At 45.0% G+C, this 25,348-nt stretch overlaps 1 protein-coding gene across 1 annotated transcript in view; it reads right to left on the reverse strand.

Annotated features, from left to right (window-relative positions):
- Positions 1–972: 972 nt before the first annotated feature.
- The window catches only part of PGR (progesterone receptor), a 54,382-nt gene continuing 30,006 nt past the window's right edge, over positions 973–25,348 (reverse strand). The window contains exons 4-8 of the mRNA XM_033146165.1: positions 8,096–8,398; positions 5,598–5,742; positions 3,963–4,093; positions 2,711–2,868; positions 973–1,692 (exon numbers count right to left, since the gene is read on the reverse strand). Of these exons, the coding sequence (XP_033002056.1) occupies positions 1,537–1,692; positions 2,711–2,868; positions 3,963–4,093; positions 5,598–5,742; positions 8,096–8,398 (893 nt within the window). The 3' untranslated portion in view covers positions 973–1,536. The remainder of the gene's footprint in view (positions 1,693–2,710; positions 2,869–3,962; positions 4,094–5,597; positions 5,743–8,095; positions 8,399–25,348) is intronic.

The following is a 25,348-nucleotide window of genomic DNA, read 5'->3' on the forward strand; positions in this document are numbered from 1 at the left end:
TAGACGAAGGTGATTACCCGGTAATTTGTATAGGGTGCATGTAGGGTGGATTAACCGGCCTGAGGAAGTTTGCATGGGTGGTTATATCAAAGACTAATCGTTGGTTAAATCTTAGGGAGCTTACTTTTGAGTCTGGGATTTGTGAAAGCGGATGCTTATTTTTAATTAGTGGTTGCTGGAAATTTGTGAGTTTATCCAGGACAATGGAGGGCCGGAGTGGAATAGTTTTGCCCCCGCCCCGGCCCCTGGGAGTTTTCCATGCTTAGTGGTAAGCCTCATCTTGCTTTTTCTTTCTTTCTAGAAGTGCCAACCCATTAAACTTTTTCGTCTGTTACAGATTGATCGTGTTTAGCTCATGCTATATTAGGCCACCGATGCAAACCTTTGTCTCAAAATGTGCCCGGTTTATGTTGAAATGTACTACATAGGAATTTTGCCTGTTCGGGATTGGCCACTGCAGTGTTTGTACATATGATAATTAAGTTATAATAAAGAATCCTTTAAAAAATACATTCCCTCCTTACCTCAGATTTTGGTTGCTAGAAATTTGCTTGCTGTTAAGAGCCGTTTCTGCCTCAATTGTTTGATGTACTGCAAGTCACATCTGCACTATACATTTCAAGTGGTGTGATATCACTTTAAATTCTCGTGGCTTCCCCAAAGAATCCTGGGAACTGTAGTTTATTAAGGGTGCTGAGAGTTGTTAGAAGACCCCTGTTCCCCTCACAGAGGTACAATTCCCAGAGTTCCCTGGGGAGGGAGATTGATTGGGAGATTTCCCCCCACCCCACCCAAATATATGTATATAATCGCTGGTGCTACCATTGATTCTGACCAACACGGCAACAACTGAACCAAGAACCTAAATAATCCAAAAATGTGAAAGCACCCTCATGTTTTCTCTGGGCCACTGTAAAAAATCACCACCACCCTCTGACCAGCAAGATAAATTTCAAAGCAGAGAAAGAATATATTTCCCAAGGTAGAAGACAATTTGTATTTTATTTTCAACATATTCTTTGCATTTTATATACATATACACATATAGCCACACGCTCGCACAAATGTATTAAAAGCTAAAACCTTACTACATTGCAGAAATTTAAAAATGAATAATATGAAGAGGGGGAAATGTACAAGGTAACTTTCCTTTCTCAGAAAACAACAAAACAAAACTGATCTCTTGTTTATTCCTCGGGAGAAATTCAATCAAGCCTATTATAAAACATTTCTTATGACAAATATTGGTCGTGATTCCCTCCGCCGCCGCCCCCCCCCCAAAAAAAACCTGTTGTAAAAGAATAGTAATAGTAGAAAGTTTTACCGTAAGAACACTGTGGAGCATTTGCAGATTTGAAGACAAACTCGCAGGTGTCAGACACAGGCTGAAAACCCTGGCACTACAAAATCCCAAACCCCGAACCAATTCCCACATTTATTTATTTTTTAAATGTGCATTTGCTGGGTGTTATCTCTGCCAATGAGAGATGAGGCTAGGCGGGGGAGAGGGTAGAGGCAGCAAAGAGAGACAGCATTTCACTTTTTATGAAAGAGGAGAGGCTTCACCATGCCTGCCAGAATCTTGGGTAATTGGGCAGCGATCACTTCCGACATCATCTCTGGAAAGTCGATACTCAGCGCCCGAGATTGGAGGAAAGTATTCAAGCAGTAGAGATGGAGTTGTTTCACAAGCTGTATTAAAAAAAAAATTTTTTTACAAGAAAATCAATAATTTAAAAATCAATAATTTATCCAAACAATGTATGTTGTTCTTCACTCTGCCTCCCCCCCCACATCCCATAATTGCCCGATACTTATGAAGATGTGTGCAATGCAGAAAGTTATATTTTCTCTCTCATCTTCCCTGCTTCTAACAATCTCATCCTCATCCCACTTCACGACGAGAGACAAAATGACAGGTGAGCATTTCTAGGTGACCACTAGGCTACTGTAGCAATGTGAGAATGAGACCCAGGGATTAAGTTGGGAACGGGCCAATCTGTGAGTTTCGGTTTCCCTCAGTTTCTTAGACCCCCCCCCCCCCAATCTTAATTCTCCACATTTCCACCCCAGTTTGCAGGGTACCATTTCTTTTAAATCCTCATGAAAATTCACTGGCATTTTAGTGCAAATTGATCTTTAAATATACACAGGTTTGTACACATTTTTTCCTAATCTACACATTTGTGCAAAGCCATTTCCCCTAAAATAATGCATTTTTGTGTTATCTTCATGTATTTTATGTACAGTTTCCCCCCAATACATGCATTTTTGTGCACATTATTGCTGGGCTAGAGAAATGCATTGCAAAATTTGAAAAAAAAGTGTAGATTTCGAAGGATGGCTGTGTTTCATAGCTCCTATTGCTTCAGAAAGTGCAAATTAAGTTGGTTTGCCTTTAAGTGAGAACTCAAGTCTAATTTCTTCTCCATCCTTACTAGCAAGGAGAAAATGATTGCATAATTGCATATATATAGGCACATTGCTACCCTAAGCTCGGCTTCAGATTTCTTTTGGGGGCAGGGGTGAGGACGCATACATGTGTAAATAACAGCATATACCCTAAAGACAAAACAGTCTCAGCTGACCTTCATTCCAAGGCAAATGAACCCTGGGCAGGCGCTCCGAAGCCTTGGAGTCTTTCACTGCTCAGAGATTGGGGTGGTGTGTAACAGCAAGATAATCTTAGGGATTGCTGAAATAAACTTACATCGTGCATGGAGTCCATAAGTTTCGTCAGCTGGTAGAAGCGTTGCGAACTGGCCACGACCCCTTTCTGCCGCAGCCCGATTGCCTTGGCCAGCTCTCTGATGTAGCTCGTTCTCATCTCTTCAAACTGGTTTTGGCTTCGGAGACCTTCCAGTGGAACTGAAAGAGGGAGGGAAAGCCAACACACATTGCTTTGTTCTGAGATAAAGCAAAAGGCACATTCTCACCCTCTCTCAGGGGTTGTACAGATTCACAAAGCTACCTGAGTGTGTTGGACAGAGTTTGAAGCAGATTTTTTAAAAAGGTAAAGGTAAAGGACCTCTGACAGTTAAGTCCAGTCGCAGATGACTCTGGGGTTGCGGCACTCATCTCGCTTTACAGGCCGAGGGAGCCGGTGTTTGTCCACAGACAGTTTTTTTCAGGTCATGTGGCCAGCATGACTAAGCCGCTTGTGGCACAACGGAACACCGAAACCAGCACAGCGCACGGAAAAGCTGTTTACCTTCCCGCCGGAGCGGTACCTATTTATCTACTTGCACTTTTTGGCGTGCTTTCAAACTGCTGGGTTGACAGGAGCTGGGACCGAGCAACGGGAGCTCACCCCGTCACGGGGATTTGAACCGCCGACCTTCTGATCGGCAAGCCCAAGAGGCTCAGTGGTTTAGACCACAGCGCCACCCGCGTCCCTCTGAAGCAGATATCCAAACTCAAAGTTAGTCACCAGATTAACCATGTTTGATCAGAGTTGGGGTGGCGGGTAGGAACTGAAGGCTGGGGAGCTTTGCATGATGGGTGAGGCTGGTGCCCCCCCATGCCTTCCTCTTATTCATGCTTGTGGGCTCATCCTCATGTGTTTCAGGGCCAATTGACACAGAAAAGGCTATGCACCAGAAACATGAAACTGCTTCCTTGCCCACTTCTGCGATGTAGTGATGGCTACCACTTTGGATGGCTTTTAAAGGAGACCAGACACATTCATGAAAGATAAATTTATCAATGGGCACTAGCCATGATGCCTCTGTCCTGCCTCCAGAGCCAAAGGCAGTATATCTCAGAATACAACTTGCTAGGAATCACCTCTGAACTGCAGTCCTTGAAAATTCAAGGTCCTTGAAAATTCAGCTTTTTGTTTTCACCCAGGCAGCTGGATGGAGCATACATAAAATGTGCCATGTGAAGAAGAAGAAGAAGAAGAAGAAGAAGAAGAAGAAGAAGAAGAAGAAGAAGAAGAAGAAGAAGAAGCTGTGTCTTACTTGTATTGAGAAGGAGCAAAGCTTTCATGCAAAGGTACTCTTCACTGCTTACTTGCAGCTTGACAAACTCCTGGGGGATTTGCCACATGGTCAGGCACAGTGAATAGAATGATGATTCCTTCATCCTCTGTCTTACACCCAGAAAACAAGAAAGAGAGAAACTTAAATAAATGAATGCTAAGTCCATGATTATTCCGTGTACAAACCTTGGAAGAATGTGCTGGGTATCTGATCATGACATTCTCTTACAAGTTTGTTGCCATACAGATAACTTAAAAAAAAAAAAAGTTAGCCCTTCAAGAAGTGGGGGGTGGGGGTTGGGGTTGAGGATGAGCTTGGAAGCCACAAAGGCTTCAGTATAAAACAACACAACGACAAATATTTCATGTGCCGATGTTACAGCATGTGACTGGAAATAAGTGATAAGCATTAAAATCTGATGATCAATAAGTAAAACAACTAACTGATATCGCCCCTCCAAAACCCAGTATGGGTATGTGAAGGCTGTGAGCTCTCAAGTTAAGTGTTTGTGACAATTATCATTTAAATCTCAATTCTGCCATGAATTGACTCAGTCGCTTTATACACTCTTTTGGTCCCAGTCACCCATGTGTAATTCTTGGCAATTCCCTCCTCCAATCAAAAATGGGTTGGAAGAAGGCCAATGAACTGAAGCTCAATCCAGATTTGATGGAAGTACTATGGATGGCTCCATCTGGACAGCATGGAGTTGCACTCCCCTTGGAAGATCAGGTTCACAGTCTAAAGGAACTATCAGATTAGTCTTATTTTTAAAGGTCCATGTGGCCTTTGGGTTTCGAAGCACCCATCATCACCATCGCCAGCTGTGACCCCTCCTGGACAGAGAGAGTCTTGCTACTGTTAATGTACGCGCTGCCAGCATCTTGCATTGACTGCTGCCATGCACTATATGTGGGGCTACCTTTGAAGACTGTTCAGAAACGGTGGTTAGTGCAAAACCCAACAACAACACCTGTTTTATCTGGGTCTGGTCCTATAGAAGGTATCATGCAAGTCTGAGAACACCTGAAGTAGCTTCTGGCCCAAGCATAATCCAAAATGCTGGATTTAACCTATACACCCTGAAACTGTTTGGGAGCATGAACCTATTTATTAGCATCAGTCTAATCAATTGTGTTGATTATCTTCATTATCTCATTTACACACAATAAATAATTTACCTATCTGAATTTTTACTTTGCGAAATTTATTCAATACATATCAAGGGGTTTGATTTGGGAACAATGTTTTGCCAGATATTCTTTCCCACTCTTTTATTTAAGTTTTTGGTTTGATTGTTGTCTAATTACCACTGTCATTTTAGCCAATTCCAGCTTATTTTGCTAGTCTGCCTTTGTTGGTACTGTATCACCTTTCCAATTCCTGGCAATTAACATTCTGGCAATCTGGTCCTTATTTTCTTTTGGCACCAGGTGGAAACATTTTTATTCACCCATTTTTATTCATCTATTTTAACCTCCTGTTATATTTGTACTTGCTGCCTTCTCCTTCTCCGCTGCAGGTAGTTGGAACTGGCATTGCTTGTGATGCATGCAATATTTAGAGAGCGAGAGCACGTGGATAAGGGAAGAGAAGTTGGGATCCTTTACTTACTCATTCAGTATTAAGTCAGGTGCAAAATACAGCATCTGCCCACAGACATGCTTGTAAGACCTCCATCCCATGGCAAACACCATTAGGCTCATCCAGGAGTACTGGATAAGGGTTATCTGATCGTCAATGTGCAGGTTCCGGAATCCTGGAAAAGTGGAGAGGAGGTTAACGACGTGAAAAGCGAATTTGCAGCCCTTCTCATTTCAAAAGGCACGTACGGTGGGTGGCGTCTGGCACAGAGGGTCTCAAACTGTGCAGGCTCGGCCTATGCAATCTTCTTACTGTGGACAAGCTGGGTTTGCATTAATATGCTCAGCAAATAAGAGAAGCACACGTCTCCTCTCCCCGCAGCCACCCTGCTGAAACAACGATTAAAGCAATGCTCAGACGTTAGAAGCATTGAGGGCTATAGGAATGCAAGAAGAATCAGGCCGCCTGGTGCAGCATCCTGCTCTTTCGGTGGCCAAACAGATGCCCACAAGCAGGACCCAAGTGCAATGGCACCGTTCCCATTTGTTGTTTCCAGCAACTAGTATTCAGCAGTATGCCATCTCTGGTGGCAGGGGTACTGCAGGGGTCGGCAAGGTTTACCTCGCCTGGGCTGGTTCACTCCCGCAGAGATCGCTCCGTGGGCCGGATCATGTCTGCGCAGACGTGATTTCCAGCGCCGCGGAAGTGAGTCCCCGCTCCACGCTGCATCGGTTTAGTGCGGCACGTGGGGACTCGCCGAGCGGGCGGCTTGGTTCGGGGGCAGCTCATGGGCCATTTAAACGACCCCCATGGACTGCTTGTGGCCCATGAGCCGCAGGTTGCCGACCCCTGAGGTACTGCATAGCCACTGTATAGCCTGTCTTTCGATAGCAACCAATAGGTGGGACAGAAAATTAGATACGTTGGAAATTTATTGCATGCGAAAATATGCAAATATTCCCTCATTAAAATAATACATATAATCGAGTAAACATTTTTTTTAAACAACAACCACCAAGCAGCACATCCATTCACCAGACGTTATCCTGTTCAACCTGAGCTAAAGTAAAATGGATGCTTAAAAACCAACTCATTGGTTAGAAGGAAAAGTGGTCACAAGGGATTAGATCTAGACTGAAGCCTTGCCCATTAATTGCCCCAAGGGATTAAATGAATGTTTAACTTGCCTTTCCTCATATGAAGTTGCCTGAACCCTCAGATGTGTCGCCTCCGTGAGAACAAAAGGACAGCTGTGCTGGATCAGCACACGGGCAAATCGGATCCAGCACCCTGTTCTCACAGGGCCCAATCAGTTGCCTGGAATTCCTTTTCATTTCACAACAGCAAGGGAAACAGAGCTGTCTAACCAGAAGACAGGATGAACAGAGGGCAGATCGACACCACCCTGGGAACTGCGGTTTGTTAAGGGTGCTGGGACTTGCAGCTTTGTGAGTGTGAAACTACAGTTCCCAGGATACTTTTGGGGGGGAGCCATGTGGTTTAAATATGCTTTAAATATATGGTGGGGGAGCCAGTGTGGTGTAGTGGTTAAGACTCATAATCTGGGGAACCGGGTTCGCGTCTCCGCTCCTCCACATGCAGCTGCTGTGTGACCTTGGGCTAGTCATACTTCTCTGAAGTCTCTCAGCCCCACTCACCTCACAGAGTGTTTGTTGTGGGGGAGGAAGGGAAAGGAGAATGTTAGCCGCTTTGAGACTCCTTCGGGTAGTGAAAAGCGGGATATCAAATCCAAAACTCTTCTCTTCTTCTCTTCTATCGGTGTCCTATTAAAGCATCTGAACCATTTATTTATAGAAGTATTACTTTACCACCATATCATGAAAAATATCAGGGTGGGGTACAGTGTCAAATCCTTAAACCCTTCAAAATTAAAAATACAGATAATCGTTAAGATGGCTGGCTAATCAAAATAAAAATTAAACAACTGCACAGGCCTGTTGGCATAAAAATGTATTCAAGAGACACCTAAGTATCAAAGCAGCAGGGGAAGAGCTGTGGATAGGGCACATGATAGCTTATCTAATGTGTTATTGTGGCTGATTATTATTATTATTATTATTATTATTATTATTATTATATCATTTTTTCAATGCCTACATTGCCTTATACCAAGCCAATTGGTTCATTTAGCGCAGTATTGTTAACAAGTCAAACAACCCATACCATCACGAATTTCTTCCTAATGTTTAGTTGGAATCCCTTTCCGGTAATTTGAAAAGGTTGGCCTGAATCCTGTCCTCTGAAGCAGCAGAGAACAAATTTGCTCCATCAGATATTTGAAGATGACTACTGATCACCCTTTCCCCAGGCTGAACATACCCGATTCTTTCAGTCCTTCATCATAGGACTTGGTCTCTAAGTCCCTCCCCATCTTTCTCACCTACTTCTGGACCACATTCTAGTTAGTCGATTTCCTTCTTAAACTGTGACTCTCAAAACTGAACGCAATTCTCCAGATGAGGTCTGACCAAAGCAGAACAGAGCGTTACCGTTACCAAAACCGTTACCTGGTAATGACTTGGACCACTTGACTACACAAAGGAGCTGCCTCTCACATAGTTGATTGAGGCTGGTCAACAAAGCATTTGGGGTTTCTGGTTGTGTGTTGTCATATCCTGCATAGACCACTTCCGGTTCGATGCTTTCCAAGACGTTGATCAATGGAGGAATAAGCTGGACTTCTTGTGCTGGAGAAAAGGAGAGCCTTTGTGCCAGGGCTTGGCTTTCCTTAGGAAGGGCTACCGATGGCTGGAGTGCAACATCTAATGTTCTCAGCACTTTGAGCTTATTGAACTTCTTAAACTTTCGACCTGCAATCCAAAAAACACACATCTAAGGGGCAGCAAACAGAAACAGAAATGCAAAGCAGATAGAACATAACACAAGCATGCATGCTTAATTCAATAAGCAGCTTTTTGTACAATCACAATATTATATGCATAGTAGCGCAGCTAAAATTGGGAACTGGTGAGATCAGAGTACAAACCTACTCTGTTTTTAAAGTGCTTAGCTAATGATGAATTGAGCCTGGACTCCTCAATGGCATGGTAGGTAGCTGCTGCTAACCTGACCTCTAGTCGGCTGCATTGCTACTACTTAGAATCATAGAATCATAGAGTTGGAAGAGACCACAAGGGCCATCCAGTCCAACCCCCTGCCAAGCAGGAAACACCATCAAAGCATTCCTGACAGATGGCTGTCAAGCCTCCGCTTAAAGACCTCCAAAGAAGGAGACTCCACCACACTCCTTGGCAGCAAATTCCACTGTCGAACAGCTCTTACTGTCAGGAAGTTCTTCCTAATGTTTAGGTGGAATCTTCTTTCTTGTAGTTTGAATCCATTGCCCCGTGTCCGCTTCTCTGGAGCAGCAGAAAACAACCTTTCACCCTCCTCTATATGACATCCTTTGATATATTTGAACATGGCTATCATATCACCCCTTAACCTTCTCTTCTCCAGGCTAAACATACCCAGCTCCCTAAGCCGTTCCTCCTACTTACAAGGAGATAGGAGCAGTGGTGTGATTGGTGTGCTGCAAGGGCACTTGGGGAGCCAGACTGGTGCTCCTGCCAGTGGGTTGGTACCATGCTGAGCTTGCCACCACCTTACCCTCCTGGTAAACAGCAGCAATGCAACTGACCAGAGGTAAGGTAAATGGAGAGACTTCACCATCTGCTACTGCTGAAGCTCGACTCATAGTTACCGTATTTTTCTGTGTATTGGACGAGGTTTTTTGACTCAAAAATCACGTCAAAAAACTGGGGTCGTCCAATACACTGATAGTGGCATGGGGGGGGAGAAGCGGGGTGCCACCAGCCATCCGTTGGCAGGAACGCGGCTTCCCCTGATGCCACAGCGAGCGGGGAGTGATCTGGGGGATGTTTGCTGCCCGCAACTGCAGGAGGGGGAGAAGCTGTGCGCCGCCAGCCAGCTCGTTGGCAGGAGTGCAACTTCCCTCGATGCCACTGATCATGGTGGGAGCTCCCTGGATCCTTTCCCGTGCACGGCGGCATCGGGGGAGGTTGCGCTCCTGCCCACCGGGCCATCTCCCCTCATTTTCTTAAAATTGAGCTGCCCAAAATAGGGGGGGTCTTATACATGGGGGCGTCCTATAGATGGAAAAATACAGTAGTTTGGCCACCAAAGCAACCCCCTTCATTCCCTGCTGTAACTTGTGGTTGCCAGGAGTCTAAGAAATGTAGCAGGGACCCCCCCCAAAGCCTTGGAAACATGCAGTTCTCTGAAATCATGGTACTGAATCAAGGCTGCAGGAGCCCTTCTATCACTGCCAGCTATGTTTTGCAGAAAAAGAAGAGGGCAGCAGGGGCATTATGAGAGACTCATAGAAACACAGAATTGTAGAGTTGGAAGGGACACTAAGGGTCATCTAGTCCAACCCCCTGCAATGCAGGAATCTCAACTAAAGCATCCATGGCAGATGTCCATCCAACCTCTGCTTTAAAGGAAGGAGAGTCCACAACCTCCTGAAGGAGTCTAGTCCACTGTCAAACAGATGTCAGATCATTCTTCCTGGTGTTGAGTTGGAATCTTCTTTCTCGTAACTTGAAGCTATTGGTTCAAGTCTTGCCCTCCAGAGAGGGAGAAAACAAGCATGCTCCTTCCTCCACGTGACAGCCCTTGAGATAGTTGAAGATGGATGTCATATCTCAGTCTCTTCTTTTCCAGGCTAAATGTACCCACCGCTGAGGTTGCCCATTCCAGCTTATCAATATCCTTCTTACATTGTGGTGTCCAGTGAAATGGCACAGAAAGGCAAGGTTTCCAGGGCTTGTAGTGCTCCATTGGGCAGGTATTTTAAAAAAGGGATCTCCAAGCTTATTGTGTGCCAGATGCCATCACTCAGTGCAACAAGACTTGGAGCTGAGCATAGGTCCAAGCATACACCAAGCTACTTTGGGCCTGCTATAAAAACGAGTCTGAATGACCGCATTTTAGGTGAACGTGTTCCAAGTCAAGCTGGAGATGGTTGCCCGTTATTAAACTTAAACATTTTGGGTCTGTTGTTGCCTATGGAACCAACTAGGTTCGGGATCAGAGACACTATAGCTATGTAATATCATGAGCCACATCCTGGATCTTCTGCTAATTTAGGTTTATAGTCTGCTGTGCCCCATAGACTTGAGGCAGGTTATAGCAATAAACGGGCAATTCTCACCCTTGCCCTGGTCTAGAAGGGTGGGCTGAATGAGATCCACTAGGCCTGTGAGGCCGTTTCAGCCTAGCCACGGCAAACTGCCCTACAATCAAAGGTGGGGCATTGATAAAAGGGACTTTGCAGGCATTGCCGATGGGTTGCCTGCAAACAAACTGATTGTTGGCACTTGGGAAGCCCAATGCAAAGGGTGTTGCAACTGCTGACGGTTGCTACAAGGCTCTGTTTCAAACTGCATGGGCAAAATGGGTCAGCAGGTGTCACTGTAATGTCAAGTGATAGACAGGTGTGCAACCTGCCAGCCGTATGCCGTGCACCAACCCTGGCCTAGAAAGTTGTGTCTGCTTATTTTGCTCACTTTGCTCCTGCGATTTTCCACATTAAGGGGGACTGTCAACAGGGTCCCCCCCCCCCAGCATCAAATAACATGTAAATGAGTGCTAAGCAAGCTCTACATTATCCCATTACTTTTCCAGAAGTGGCTTTTACATCATGTGAAAGTTCAAATATAATGCAGAAATTAACAGTTTGGGGAAATGTAGGGGGGAAGGGGATCAAATGCTGTATGAATGCATCCCTAAAAGAAGGGAAAGGGGTGCTTCACAGAATGGAGGAGGATGCAAAACAACAGGCTAGAAAGCAATTGGGCAGGGAAATATTCTCTTTCTCTTTGGCAATCACTCATAGCCGAGTAAGATTTGTCTTCCATAAACACGGTTTTAACAATGAGTCCATAAGTGACTGTGGAGGCCAATTCTGGACCCACACATCCTTCCACATAGGTATCCAATCTTTCCTTTGAATGGGGAACCTAATGAGTGTTAGTTACAGGTGGGTAGCCGTGTTGGTCTGCCATAGTCGAAACAAAATCAAAAATTCTTTCCAGTAGCACCTTAGAGACCAACTGAGTTTGTTCTTGGTATGAGCTTTCGTGTGCATGCACACTTCTTCAGATAACACTAATGAGTGTTAGTTAGATCCAATGGATGTGAAATAGCTAGTATCTGCAGTATCTGGTTTCTATGCCTTTTAGTTGGAGAAGGAGAAGGAGGAGGAGGAGGAGGAGGAGGAGAAGAAGAAGAAGAAGAAGAAGAAGAAGAAGAAGAAGAAGAAGAAGAAGAAGAAGAAGACTGAGCTGTCCATCAGACTGGGTTGCCCCAGCCACGCTGGGTGGCTTCCAACAAATTAAAACATTAAACACCATGGGGAATTAAGTCAGATTTCTGTGACTTTTAGGCTGCAATCTAAACAATGCTTTTGTGGGACCAAGCCACACTGAATACAGTGGCACTTACTTCTGAGTAAACATGCAGAGGTTTACATTGTGAGGAAGGAACACAGCACAGTGATGTTAGGATTCAAATTTCAAGCGAAGTCAGCATGAGCATGCCATAAAGGGGGAAATTTGCTTCTTCCCTTTTGCAGATGTATGTTAGAAAAATGTAGCAGCTTTTGAGGCAATGTGGAAATATCCAGAGAAAAACATAAAAGGTCTCCCAGATCCATATTCTGCATTAGACAACATTTGGTGTTTGTCTTCTCTGGGCCTTGGGAGTAACACTGGAGGAAAAGGCAAGGGATGATCAATAGTCTGTTTGGATTCCTACAGAACTATTCATACCTAATTCTCGATTTAGATTTATTCCACTTTTCCCAAGGGTTTGGAAGAAAGTTGGAAGAGAAGGTACCAAGCTGTGCTCGACAATTCACTGCAAACAGACAAGTTTCTATGAAGAATGTTTCACCAAATAAGTAGGTGAAAAATGTTGATGATTTATTTTCCCCCGACAGACTACCATAATTCTGCCTCCAAGGTCACTCTGCCCTCGTAGTTCTCTATGTACTCCAGAAGGAGCGGGCCCAGGCTAGAGAACAAAGCAGAGGTGATAGATCAAGATTTTAAAGACAAATTTGAAGTAACATCTTGTGAAAAATCTTACTTGCAAAAGGATTTCATTTTTTCCCCTCCTGGGATGTGACCACAGATAGGATAGCTGTTAAATTTATTGAAAAGGGGCACGAAGGGGCTCATCGTACTAGATTCTCCAGTGGTTAGTAGCAGGTGGAATTTAGCCTCCACTACTAGGGATGGGCAAATTTTTCAGTTCCTGCTTCTTTCAGCTTCTCATTTCTCCACCCTTCAGTTTTCCACATCTTAACATCAGTTTGCCCATTTGCCTGTAACAGTTCCTCACGAAAATTCATCAGCACTTCTGCATGAATTTCTCTGAGTGTTTGTTTGTATGCCTAAAATGCATTATTTTGCAAAGCCATGTCCCCTAATAAAATGTGTTTGTGTGTGTTATTTTATGCACACTTTACCACAGTGTAGGCATTTTTGTGTGTGCGCACGTGTACTGCTTGCCTGAAGAAATGCGTTGCAAAGTTAAGAGAAGTGTGGGTTTCGAGGACGGCTTCATTTCGTAATGTGCAATGGAGGTTCGCCAACTGAATTGCCTTTCTCTCCCTTCTTAGTCCACTGCCAGCCACAAGGAACCTTAATGCTTTCCTCACTCTCTCCCACGCACAGCCCAGCCCAAAAGAGAAGCATTTTACAAGAGGAAAGGCGAGGCTTAATCCCCATGAAAACTCGTCAGCATTTCTGTGCAAATTTCTCCTAGTGTGCACATTACTGTATGCAATTTCCCCCTGCCTTCATGGTTTTTTTTTTTTTTTTGTAAGGCTATTTCCCATATATAATGCATTTGGGTATTAAAAAAAAACTAATATATGCATTCATACACATCGTTTACCCTTAGTAAATGGATTTTATAGATTGGCTGCAGGACTGCACTGAAAAATTTGGAGATATGTGAATTTTGAAGGATGGGTGCACTTTGGCTTACATATTCCATTGGAAATTAAGTAGGTATGCCTTTAAATGTGAACCGAATCGAACTTCTTCCCCATCTCCATTGCCACACTCCCCCCCCCCAAAAAAAATGAAAATGAAAAACTGGATTGGGCAAAACAGTTTGCTAACCCTTGACCCTGCCTAAGGCTTCACAGAATGAGCATAATAAATATGACAAAGTAAACTAAAAATAATGTGTGACGGTGATCTGATCAGCTTTACAAAGGATTTTTTTTTAAGGTCTCATTTATGCCTCTGGTCACTAATGAAATTATGATGATCTCACGGGCAAAGCCATTGTCTCTGAGCAGTTGCGGAACAATAGAGTGTACAATCCTGCGCAGGGAAATTGTCGGAAAAACGATGACAGACCCAACATGGGTGCCAACTGAGAAGGAGTGAAGGAATGCGACATTTAGAAGTAGTAACAAGGAAAGAATGCTTAATTGCGGTGCTATAAATGCAAATAGGAACGCAAACACCCCATTAAACAAAGCAGTTCTAGCAAATACTTATCGCTATTATTTGGCGGGTCATTGCTGCTGTTGTCTTTAAAAAAAAAGAAAAGAATAGCTGCTGGCTGTTCAGAGCTCTTTCCTGAGTTGTTTGAAAGAAGGCTGGGCATTTCTGCCGAATTTTAGGCACAGCAGAGGGTCCCTAAAACTTGGGCGTGACCAGTGAAAACTTTGCGGGCACCAGGACCATGCTGACACACACACACCCCGGCAAAAAAAGAGGAGGAATGACTTTTGCCCTTTTGGAACACAGCACAAGACCCGGTGCAACTCCCCAATCTCTCTGAACCCCTCCAAACCTGGGACTGGGAAGGGCAGCTGGAGATTCTGCCCACAAAGGAGGCTTGCTTTGGCTCTCAGCCTGTTCTCCTCAGCTTGGAGCTAATAGACTGTGGAAACATATTGGCCTACTACTGTGACTTCAAACCCGCCGGGCTCTCTTAAGCCCAGGGTGCCTGGCAAACCCAGAGACAAGCCCATGTTCCTCCATCAGTGGTGGACGGACCTTGGGTCACCCTCCTGAAGACCCAGAAGCCAACCAGGTCAGCCAATCTCAAGAGAAAGTGGAGAATTTATAGACAGAACCTGACAAGATAAAATGCTAGATAGGGCTCAGTAAGAGGGGGCTGAGTTACACAGAGACTGTGAAGTTAAGTTGAAAGAAGACTGTGAAGACCAAACTCAATACAGTGGTAGGTACCCCGGTTTATGAACTAAATCCATTCCGGAAGTCCGTTCTTAAACCGAGGCGCGCTTTCCCTAATGAGGCCTCCCGCCGCTGGTGCCCTTCCACCATTCGGATTCCGTTCTTAGACTGAGGTAAAGTTTGCAAACCGGGACACTACTTCTGGTTTTGCAGAGTTCATAAACCAAATTGTTTGTAAACAGGACTGTTCTTAAACCAAGGTACCACTGTATGTCATACGTTGAGTGCAATGCTGGATCTGGACATATCAAAGAAGCGTTTCAGTGTAAAGCGTTGTAAATTTAAATAGGGAAAACAGGTGGCACAATGTTATATCGCACATAAAACGCATATAAATTGCTTTTTCTTTACCAGCCTAGCTGAGTCCTAAGTCTGCTTGACTTGTAACAACAACAACAACAACAACAACAACATACCCACCCTGGTGCACTTTTTTCTTCAAAAGAAAAGATCTTGGCAGGGTTAGCAGCTTGGGTAGGGAGGTGAATTTTGGACAGAAAATCTCAAAAGAAGCAGGCTCTGGCAGCTGATTTTCATCAAATGGAAATAAGTTACACACACAGTTGCACAACAGCATGTGCCGTGTGGCCCAGTTGCAGAATGAACAGCTGTAAAGCCAGATGTTGTACATCTGCACTGTGGATCAAAAGACAGTTTCTGGGTCTTAAGAGCTGTCAACTTTTAGAGCAATCTCTTTTTTTTTTTAACAAAAAGAATGTGTTGCCTTGCAATGGCTCCTTGAAGCAGATACAAGCTGAAATTCCTTAGAAGACGTTTTCCGGAGAACATTTCTTTTTCTTTTCTAAAAGTATTTTTTATTAAAGGTTTCTTGATTTACAAAAAGTATGTGCAATGTCTCTCTCTCGTATTTTTTCCATTTATCATGTTTACAAATCGGTTTCATTTGTTGAGACATCGGGAAGAAGAGGGGGGGAGAGGTGGGCAGGGTGGGGAAGTGATGATGCTTCTATTTTACTTAATATATGTAGAGTTTGATGTCAGCGTTGCTTGTGCAGGTTCTCTTTTGTTCGCTCGTGTTCCTTTGGTGGTGAGAGAGGTTGGGGTTGGCCTAGGGTGTGGTTGTTCATTTGTGATTGGCTGTGGTGGTCTTTGTTTTCATGTGTGATTGGAGTGGGTGGGTGTTCTGAGAAGTTTCTCTTTCCTACCCCTACCTTTGCAGGATCTTATCTGAATACTAGACATTGTGGGGGTTTTTTTCTGTGGTGGCCACCTTCCACCCGCCCCCCGCCCAAATTTCCCTAGCAATTTTCTGGAAATACACTAGGCGGTACTAAGCTACATTTTACTGAGACCCATTAGAATTAATGAACATGACTAAGGTCATGTTTACTCAAAATGAGTTGAATCCCTCCCTCTAAGTTGAGCTCACTTTGAAGTATGCGAAGTGATGGCCAAAGTAATATATTTGTACAGTACTGGTAGAAGATGGGAGGGAGGGTGTGGGAGACAGCAAACAAGTCACCGCAAATGTTGAGCCACACACAAGGAATGGCTGGATAATTTCTCTTTCCCCTCATCAATGAAATGATCATCACTCCTCATCCAAATGCTACATTTATTTCAGCTGCATCCCGCAAATTTACCTGTAATTTATTGAGCCGATCTGCACTCCACCCTTCCAAAATGCAAGATGGCTAGCAGGACCTATCCTGTTAAAATTTAACAGCTTCTGAAGTCCTGGAAAAGCAGTTACGTCGCCAGCTTCTAGGATCAGAAGGTTAGCACAATGGGCTCGACTTGTTTGCTAATGATCCACGTAGGCTTGCACTGTCCCTCTTTGCCAGCAGTAAATTTAGTTTGCAAAAAAACCGGGAAGTCGAGAAGGCACTCGGGGCCAAATGAGATGTGACGTTAATTAGGCAAATGCAATTAACATCCCATGTTTTTTGACTTGCAAACAGCAGGCATGGGGAATAATAACAAAAATAAATAAATAAATCAATCACGTCTCACAGTAGCTGCTATTTGCGTTTCAAATGACATTTCCACTGACATAAATGGAAGTTTCCTTTGAAATGCAAATAGCAACATCTGAGAGGTGCATTGTTTATCCACACCACACCAAGGAAAGAGTTAAAAAAAATCCCCTCCCTGCCTCATACAGTGGTACCTCAGGTTACAGACGCTTCAGGTTACAGACTCCGCTAACCCAGAAATAGTACCTCGGGTTAAGAACTTTGCTTCAGGATGAGAACAGAAATCGTGTGCGGCGGCAGGTGGAGGCCCCATTAGCTAAAGTGCTACCTCAGGTTAAGAATTGTGTCAGGTTAAGAACGGACCTCCAGAACGAATTAAGTTCTTAACCCGAGGTACCACTGTACTTCCATGGCTGCTCCTTGTGGCTTCTATCTATGTAACAATGCAAGTTAATTGCATTCACCCAATTGACATCACATCCATGGCCCTCGGGGACTAGCAGTTTTCAGGAGCCCCACATGGATGGTTGAGAGAGACCCTCATTTGATGCATTCCAAGGCCATGCTATCTTTCTGGCTCACATGACATGTGGTTCCCTACTGGCTGCCTTTCCATAAGCAAGCAAGACCAACTTGTGTTCTGTGGGACATTGTGGAAAACACAGCGCTATTTTTCTAGAAAAAGAGGCGCCTGAACTCAACATGAACGTCTCCCATGTTCTCAATAGTGCCCAACTGAGAGGTGCTGGAACTGAGTTCTGGCTAGTTCCGGCTGCAGAAAAAGCCCTGTATTTCTTCTGGCACTGCTAGCCAGGGTTAGAGAATGCTCCAGTGAGGGCGATCAACAGCCCCACATTCCTGGTTTTTAAGCAAATGTATCACTAATCCAGTCCAAAGTATGAAACGGTACCACTGCGTAAAAGAAATAGGCAGGCGCTTTCTCATTTGGTGTGATTTCGCCTCTCATCAACCACAGACAGAAGCGTAATCTGGAGAAGAGCAGCAATAAAATAATTTGTACGCCACAACCAACTCTGCAGCTCCTAGCTATGTTGGCTGTGCTCATAAACCCTTTGAACACTAGTTGCTGGAAGCCATGGGAGGGGAGAGGGCTCTTCTGTTCAAATCCAGCTTGGTGGATGCTGGTGTAGATGGGCCATTGGCCTGATCCCATAGGCAGACCTACATTTTTGGGACCCTGAAACCTGAACTGCTTCGGAGATCCCTGCACAACAAGCAACAAGCTCTGGGTAACCACTGTTTCCTTCTTCAATGGGATTGTTCCATGACAGACCACTACTATCTATCTATCTATCTATCTATCTACACACACACACACACACACACACACACACACCTACCCTAATGATCTTTAGCAGACAAGCAAGCTCCAATAAGAAGTAATTGACTCTCCGGCAGTTTTATGTAGGTTTATTTACAAAAAGACACATCCAGAGCCCGGCTTCTCGCCTGCTCACATTTACGTTTGTTGGTCAGTCTGAAGTTTCACTCCTCCCACAACTGGAAGGACGCCAGACTCCCGCCTTTCCCCTCCTGCCCTTCCATTGCCTTTTGATTTTATCCAAACGCCTGGATTTGGGACCGAGAGGCTGTTGTCCCCCCCCTCCTCCTCCTCAATCTCACTCAACCTAGACTCAGACCACTGCTTATCTGCTGATTGCCTAGCAACGCTCTGGCTGCCTTCCAATTCTTCCTCTCCTTGAGAACTAGTAAGAGTTCTCTCCAAAAAGGGTTGGGGTCAAACAGCCCTTTCTCGATTCTGACAAGCAGTTCTCATCTGCAGAGTTGGCCCCTAGTTCAGTCTCTGAGTCTAACTCATTCCCTGCACTCTGGGGGACGGGGACAGGGACGTTCCTAACAACTACTATATCTCAGATTTTAAATAAAATTGCTGTACTGAATTATCTCACGTGTCAAAGTCACTGGTGTGAATAAAAATTCACTATGCCTTACAGTTTCGAAGTTATATTTTTTTGGGGGGGTGGGTTAAAATTAGAGAAATGTTATCTACATGTAAGATCCATCATAAATGAAACTGAGTCAAATTGGATCTACTAGACCCCCAAAAATTAAGCAATGTGAACCAAGTCACTTCTTGGGCTCCTCTGGGATTAGGGGTCCTTTCATACACAACCCTGTTTAGGGAAGAGGGGAGTTTTTAATGTCTGATGTTTTATCTTGTTTTTTAATATTCTGTTGGGAGCTGTCCAGAGTGGCTGGGGAAACCCAGCCAGATGGGCAGGGTATAAAAAAATAATAATCTTACATTAAATTATGATCATAGTAGATCAGCGCCTGGTTATATCCAAGCACACAACAAGTCCTTGCAGTTCATTATTCTGTTGTCATGCATGCTGTAGGTGGAATGAAAATGGTGCAATAGCAAAGGTGACGCCCTACGCAAATTGTGGATTGCAAATCCTATCACCCCTGAATATTGGTCACGTCCCCTGGGATTTATGGGTATTGAATTCCACAACATCTGGAAGGCACCACAATGGCTGCCCCCAGTATAACTACCTGCAATTCTGGTAACCAGCATTGTGCAACTAACCAATTTGCCTTCCCAACTGCTGGCATCTGAGCTGGATATGCTACAGCTCCCCAAACGTGTTTATCTTATATGTCTAAACTGCACCCCTAGGCTGGTTTCCACACAAAAATAAGTGTTGCCACAGTAAAATCAAACTACTGTAATGATGCAATCCTAAACACACATACTGGAGACAAAGTCCCAACAGGATATAACTTCCGAGTAAATGGGCATCAGATTATGCTGTTAATATATTTTGGGTTCCGGCCCCCCCTTATTTTATAATGTTTATTTGTTAAAACTTTTCAACATACAATGCAATAAAACCCAAACTCATCCAAAAGAGAAAAGAAAAGGGGGGAGAACACACACACACACACACACACACACACACGAAAGAGAAAACAGAGGAAAAGTGAAAGAAAAAAATAGAAAGCCATCTATCAGAAGAAGATGCAAAGCCCTCTGTCTAGGATGTAGCTTAACCCTTGTCCCACACAAAAAGTGTTAGAGCCTCCTAGCTCTCACCTGGGAGCTTCCCTTTCTTATCCCAGCCTCCCCCCCCACCCCCTGGGAAATCTTCCCTGCCTCTCACACAATATCTTTCACCACCCATCCCTTCACCTTCCAGTGTGAATCCTCATTAACACTTTTGAGACTGCAGAGGTAAGGTCTTGCAGTTCTTATGGGAAATGCTCGGGACTTGAGGTCTGGGAATTCTCCTGCGGGAAACAATTCTGCAAGTATGCTTGAAAGCCCATTTGTGCGTGCTGTTGCCATCGAAATGGATGAAATAAACCAAGAGATAACCAGCTGATTTTGAGAGATCACAAAGAGGCACCATGGAGGCCTTGTCCTCAATGGCAAGACCATGGCAGGACTCAACCAAATGGCACCTGTAGTGCCACCCATCAGTGCCCAAACTACAATAGGTAAAAGTAAAAGGTAAAGGACCCCTGGGCAGTTAAATTCAGTCAAAGGGGACTATGGGGTTGTGGCGCTCATCTCGCTTTCAGGCCGAGGGAGCCGGCGTTTGTCCACAGACAGCTTTCTGGGTCATGTGGCCAGCATGACTAAACTGCTACTGGTGCAATGGGACACCATTTACCTTCTTGCCACAGTGGTACCTATTTATCTACTTGCACTGGTGTGCTGGGACAGAGCAACGGGAGCTCACCCCGCCGTGGGGATTCGGACCACCGGCCTTCCCATCGGCAAGCCCAAGAGTCTTGGTGGTTTACGCCACAGCGCCACCCACGTGCCAAAACCACAATAGAGAGGTGTCAACATTTCAGGCCTTGCAGCGTATCATGAGTAAAAAATAAAATTGAGCAATAAATTAAAAGTGTTGCAATGTGATGCAACTACAATAATATAAATATACTGCTTCACATTTCTATGTGATTGTTTTGCAGCTGTATGGAAATGGATTTTGGGCATTCTCCACCTTATCCATAGACAGAGAAACTGAAGGAACCTTTCACCAGTTTCCTGTTACAATTATTCTTACCAGTGCTTTTCTTCTAGGAAAAAAGGTGCCAGTACTGCGTACCCTTGAGTATTCCCAGAAAAAGCACTTATTATTATTATTATTATTAGTAGTAGTAGTATACTACTACCCTATACCTGTTAAGACACAAAATACATAATAAAAACAAAAACAAAGACATCCCAATAACCCCCCCCCCCTGTTTTTTGGGTGGGGCTCATTGTTACAAGTGGCAATAGCATATTGATGTGAGCAGTGGTAGGCTGAGTCCCTTCTAATTCATGGGTCCAACAACTGGCCATGGCCCCTAAGTATGTATGGGTCATCAAGGTAACAAAGGAAGTGGCTCTGTGCCAGAAAGAAAATTGGTGTGCCACCCCCCGCCCCGCTCCTTCAACTGTCTAGAAATACAAAGGGCAAAGTTGTGTGTGCGCACCAGAAGCTAGAAGCAGGCCGAGCAGCTGAAAGACAGAGCCATGCTCGATTTCTGATGAATTCCAAGTCTGTGGCTATAGGAGAAGTAAGACCCTCTTCAGGTGCTAATGCTATGAGCCGCTCCATTGCGTGTGTGTATGGTACAGACACCACAGTCTCTGCTGTCCCTCATTCCAAGGAAACTGAACCCCAGGTAAGCGCATGGAATCCCTGGAATCCTGCACCCCTCAGAGATTGGGGGAGAGTGCAACAATTCCCTCCTGCATGCTACCTTTCCTCCAAGGAGCTGAAGGCGGCATGCATAGCTCTCCCCCTCTCCCCACTTGTATCCTCACAACAACCCTGTCAGGAAGGTTAGGCTGAGAGCCAGCAACGTTCCCCAAGGACAAGTGGAGATTTGACCCTCGGGTCTCATCCACATCCTTAGCCTACACTCTAACCCAGGGGACGCCAAGTTTTCTGAGCCCAATTTAGTCACATTTGCTAACTAGAGAAGCTGACATGGGCACCATACCACTTGGAGACTCTCGTAGTTATGCCGTATATAAATTGTTCAAATAAATAAACCTGTTCTAGTGGCTAGAAAACCATGCTTCTTTCAACTTCAGTGAGAGGGTTCTATGGCTGCAAGGGAACGGCCTGTGTGTGTGTGTGTGTGTGTGTGTGTGTGATTTCCCCCATGACAGGGAGACGGAGCATTGGCTTGAGTCCTGTGGGGGAACAATCCATTGTATTGGATAGATGGCATACAGCGTCGATGCAAACTGGCAGCTACACACAAGCAGCAGATAACATCTGATTTCATCTGCTCCCTCTTTAGGCATACCTATCCCTGCCTGGCCCCGTTCTTCTTTCATAAAGAGCAACTTGCGTGGAGCTGAGGCAACTTTGAAAGCCACACCCAAATGCCTTCCAATATAAGCCTTACGAAGCAGTTCAAAACCCTGGCGTATCATCAAGCAGGATTTAGGAAAGGACACGCCAACGACTTATGTCAGCTCAACATCAGAAAATATATTTTTTTAAAAACAGCCACGTATTTCTGACGTCTACGAATAGCCACTTGTTTCCACAAACGTGTCAACCCCGACTGTAAATGATACCCTGACTTGAAGCCTTGATGGCCGAGCGTCCATCAAATTCAATTGTTTACTACCAGAAGTTTCCACTTTGAAACAGGAGTGGCACCGCAGATAAAGGGTTTAAAATAATCCTTGCCAACAGAAAGAGGCAGAGAACATCCCTTTTGAAGCTGGTCCTCATACTTGTTGTGGGATGTAACATAAGCAGTCAAATACAACACTTCCTGTTTGCCCAGAGTGGACACACAGGGGGATGTTACTCCAGCCAGGAGGACTTCCTGTCACACCTGATCTGGAGCATCCTCCCCTTGCCTGTGACCAGGTAGATGGGCGTGACCCTGTGAGACCCTATAAAGGGGCTGGTCATGCAGCCATCTTCCCTTCCTCTTCACGTTATTCCATCTTGATGTATTTTGCTGCCTGCTGGCTCTCAGCAAGCAGCACATGAGCTCATCCCCATATGGGATGAACTCAAACTCTCTTCTGTAACTACAAGCTAAAGCCTGCCTTCAGTGAACCTACTGTGAACTGAATGTAAGTAAACTTCTTATCATTACTTTTAAAGTAAGTAAGTAAATTTTTATTTATACCCCACCTTCCCTGGCCAAGACCAGGCTCAGGGCGGCTAACATCAAATATCAAATACAATCAAACACAATCAAACAATTGATTAAAATACAGCTTGAAAATTAGAATCAGGATAAAATTGAATGACTGCCCACGAATTACAACCATAGGGGCCGGGAACCTCAAGTATTCATCAGGGCCAGCTATCCATGTTGGTCCCACATGAACTGATAAAAGGGCCAAAGAGGTCCCATAGAGGGTCCCATAGAGTGGGGTCAAACTGGGCCCGGACTAAAGGCCAAGTGGAACAGCTCCATCTTGCAGGCCCTGCAGAAGGATGTCAAGTCCCGCAGGGCCCTAGTCTCCTGCGATACAGCGTTCCACCAGGCTGGGGGCCAAAGCCAAAAAGACCTTGGCTCTGGTTGAGGCCAGTTTAACCTCCTTGAGGCCCTGGACCTCCAAGATATTATTATTAAAGACCGTTGTGTCTTTTTTTTTCCTTTTTAAGAGGGAACAAAGGGGATTTACCAAGAACAAAACCCAATCTGGACAAGCCAGATTGGATTGCTTCAAACGAATCTACCAACTAGCTTCTTGCAATATACTGGGGAACGTACTCTGTTATTGACTCACTAGTGTGAGTGATGAAGGATAACATTTAATCCTCTCCTACTACCCACAACATTCCCACACTTGGCTAAGACCATAACAAAATACTGGGGTGGTTCAGGCATTAACCATGGTTTGGTATCCTGTGAATACCAATTGGTGAATACCAATGAACGTTTCACACAGGGGGTTACGTTTCTGACCCCATGAATGACAGCAAAGCATGCAAACACCCCCTCTGTCCGGTGCCATCCCACCTTGCCCATGCCCTGCCCTGTTTTCTGGCCACTTCTTGGCGTGTGCATGGTCACACGTCAATTGGACGTGCATGGCGCTGTGGGTTAAACCACAGAGTCTAGGGCTTGCCGATCAGAAGGTCGGCGGTTCGAATCCCCATGACGGGGTGAGCTCCCATTGCTTGGTCCCAGCTCCTGCCCACCTAGCAGTTCGAAAGCACGTCAAAGTGCAAGTAGATAAATAGGGACCACTCCGGAGGGAAGGTAAACGGCGTTTCCGTGCGCTGCTCTGGTTCACCAGAAGTGGCTTTGTCATGCTGTCTGCGGACAAACACCGGCTCCCTTGGCCTATAGAGTGAGATGAGCGCCGCAACCCCAGAGTTGGACACGACTGGACCTAATGGTCAGGGGTCCCTTTACCTTTACCTAAATCGGCTGTTGCCTGTAGTGCTTCCTTTTCCTTCTTCCCTTTGCACATGTTGGTTGTCTCCTTTTGATCTTGCCACCGTGACCAAACTGGCAAAACAGATCCATGGTCATGCTGCCAGCCAGAATCAGGAAGCAAGATTGAACTATTGTTTGTTCCCTAAAGCCAGGATCAGAGACAGGGAATCACAGAGGAGAAGCACCAGGGGAGGAGGAAAGGAGAAGAGGAAAGTGGGAGCCTTCTCGCTGCTAATGCATTTCATTGGTTTTTTGCCAGCCAGCCATGAAAAATATGCACCGACAAATATTTAAATTTGGAAGAAGGCAAATATCCCCCCAAGTTTCTCCTTTAAATAACCTCCAAGCTCCACCCTTGTTCCTTTGCTCTTGCTCCTTGCCTCTAGTTCCTGCTAAAAATATAGGCCATTGACGCCACACACAGAAAGCCACACCCTCGTGCTCTGCATTAATTCATCTGGCAGGACTACCAAATGTACAGACGTGAACAGAGACTGAAATCCCCACTTGACAAGTACTGAGTCTGGAGGAATAAATGTACTTTAATTGGAACGATGGTCCATATCCACATCAGTCCTAGGCCTAAGATTCCCTCTATGTAAGCATGCATCATCGCTATTATCTGGAGGTTGCTACATCGTAATTACTGAAACTAGGTTATCCCCTTCCAGATAAGGGAGCAGTTATATAAGGTGTTGCACAAACCTGACCAAGCACTTTACGCACCTTCACCAATTGGAAAGTAGACAAGACAGTCCTCATAAGGCCTTGCCTGATTCACCTGCTATAATAACATAGTCAATGTCTGATGGAGGCAAGTGATTTTATCCTAAGGATACCTCACAAACATGTTGTGGGAGGCACCAGTTGGCTGCACGACCTCCTCAGGTCCAGCTTGAGGGTGCAGTGGAGGTGTGTGTCCCTGAGGAGCTGTGAACTCCATGCAGTGGTGTTTGGCTGCATTTGTTGGGAGTTTTCCTCTCCTTCCTTTTCTCTCCCGGCCTGCTTCATTGCTCTTAGCACCAAACCAAGGAACATTCTAGGCTCTGATAAACATGATGGGAGCCCCATGAGAAATTGCATCAACCACCCAGCCCACTGCTGCATTACAAAGATCGACCAGGGCTTTGGCAAGAAAGCCAAGCAGGTCAGCTGGTGG

The sequence above is a fragment of the Lacerta agilis genome, chromosome 4, assembly GCF_009819535.1.
Source record: "Lacerta agilis isolate rLacAgi1 chromosome 4, rLacAgi1.pri, whole genome shotgun sequence".
Taxonomy (NCBI): Eukaryota; Metazoa; Chordata; class Lepidosauria; order Squamata; family Lacertidae; genus Lacerta; species Lacerta agilis.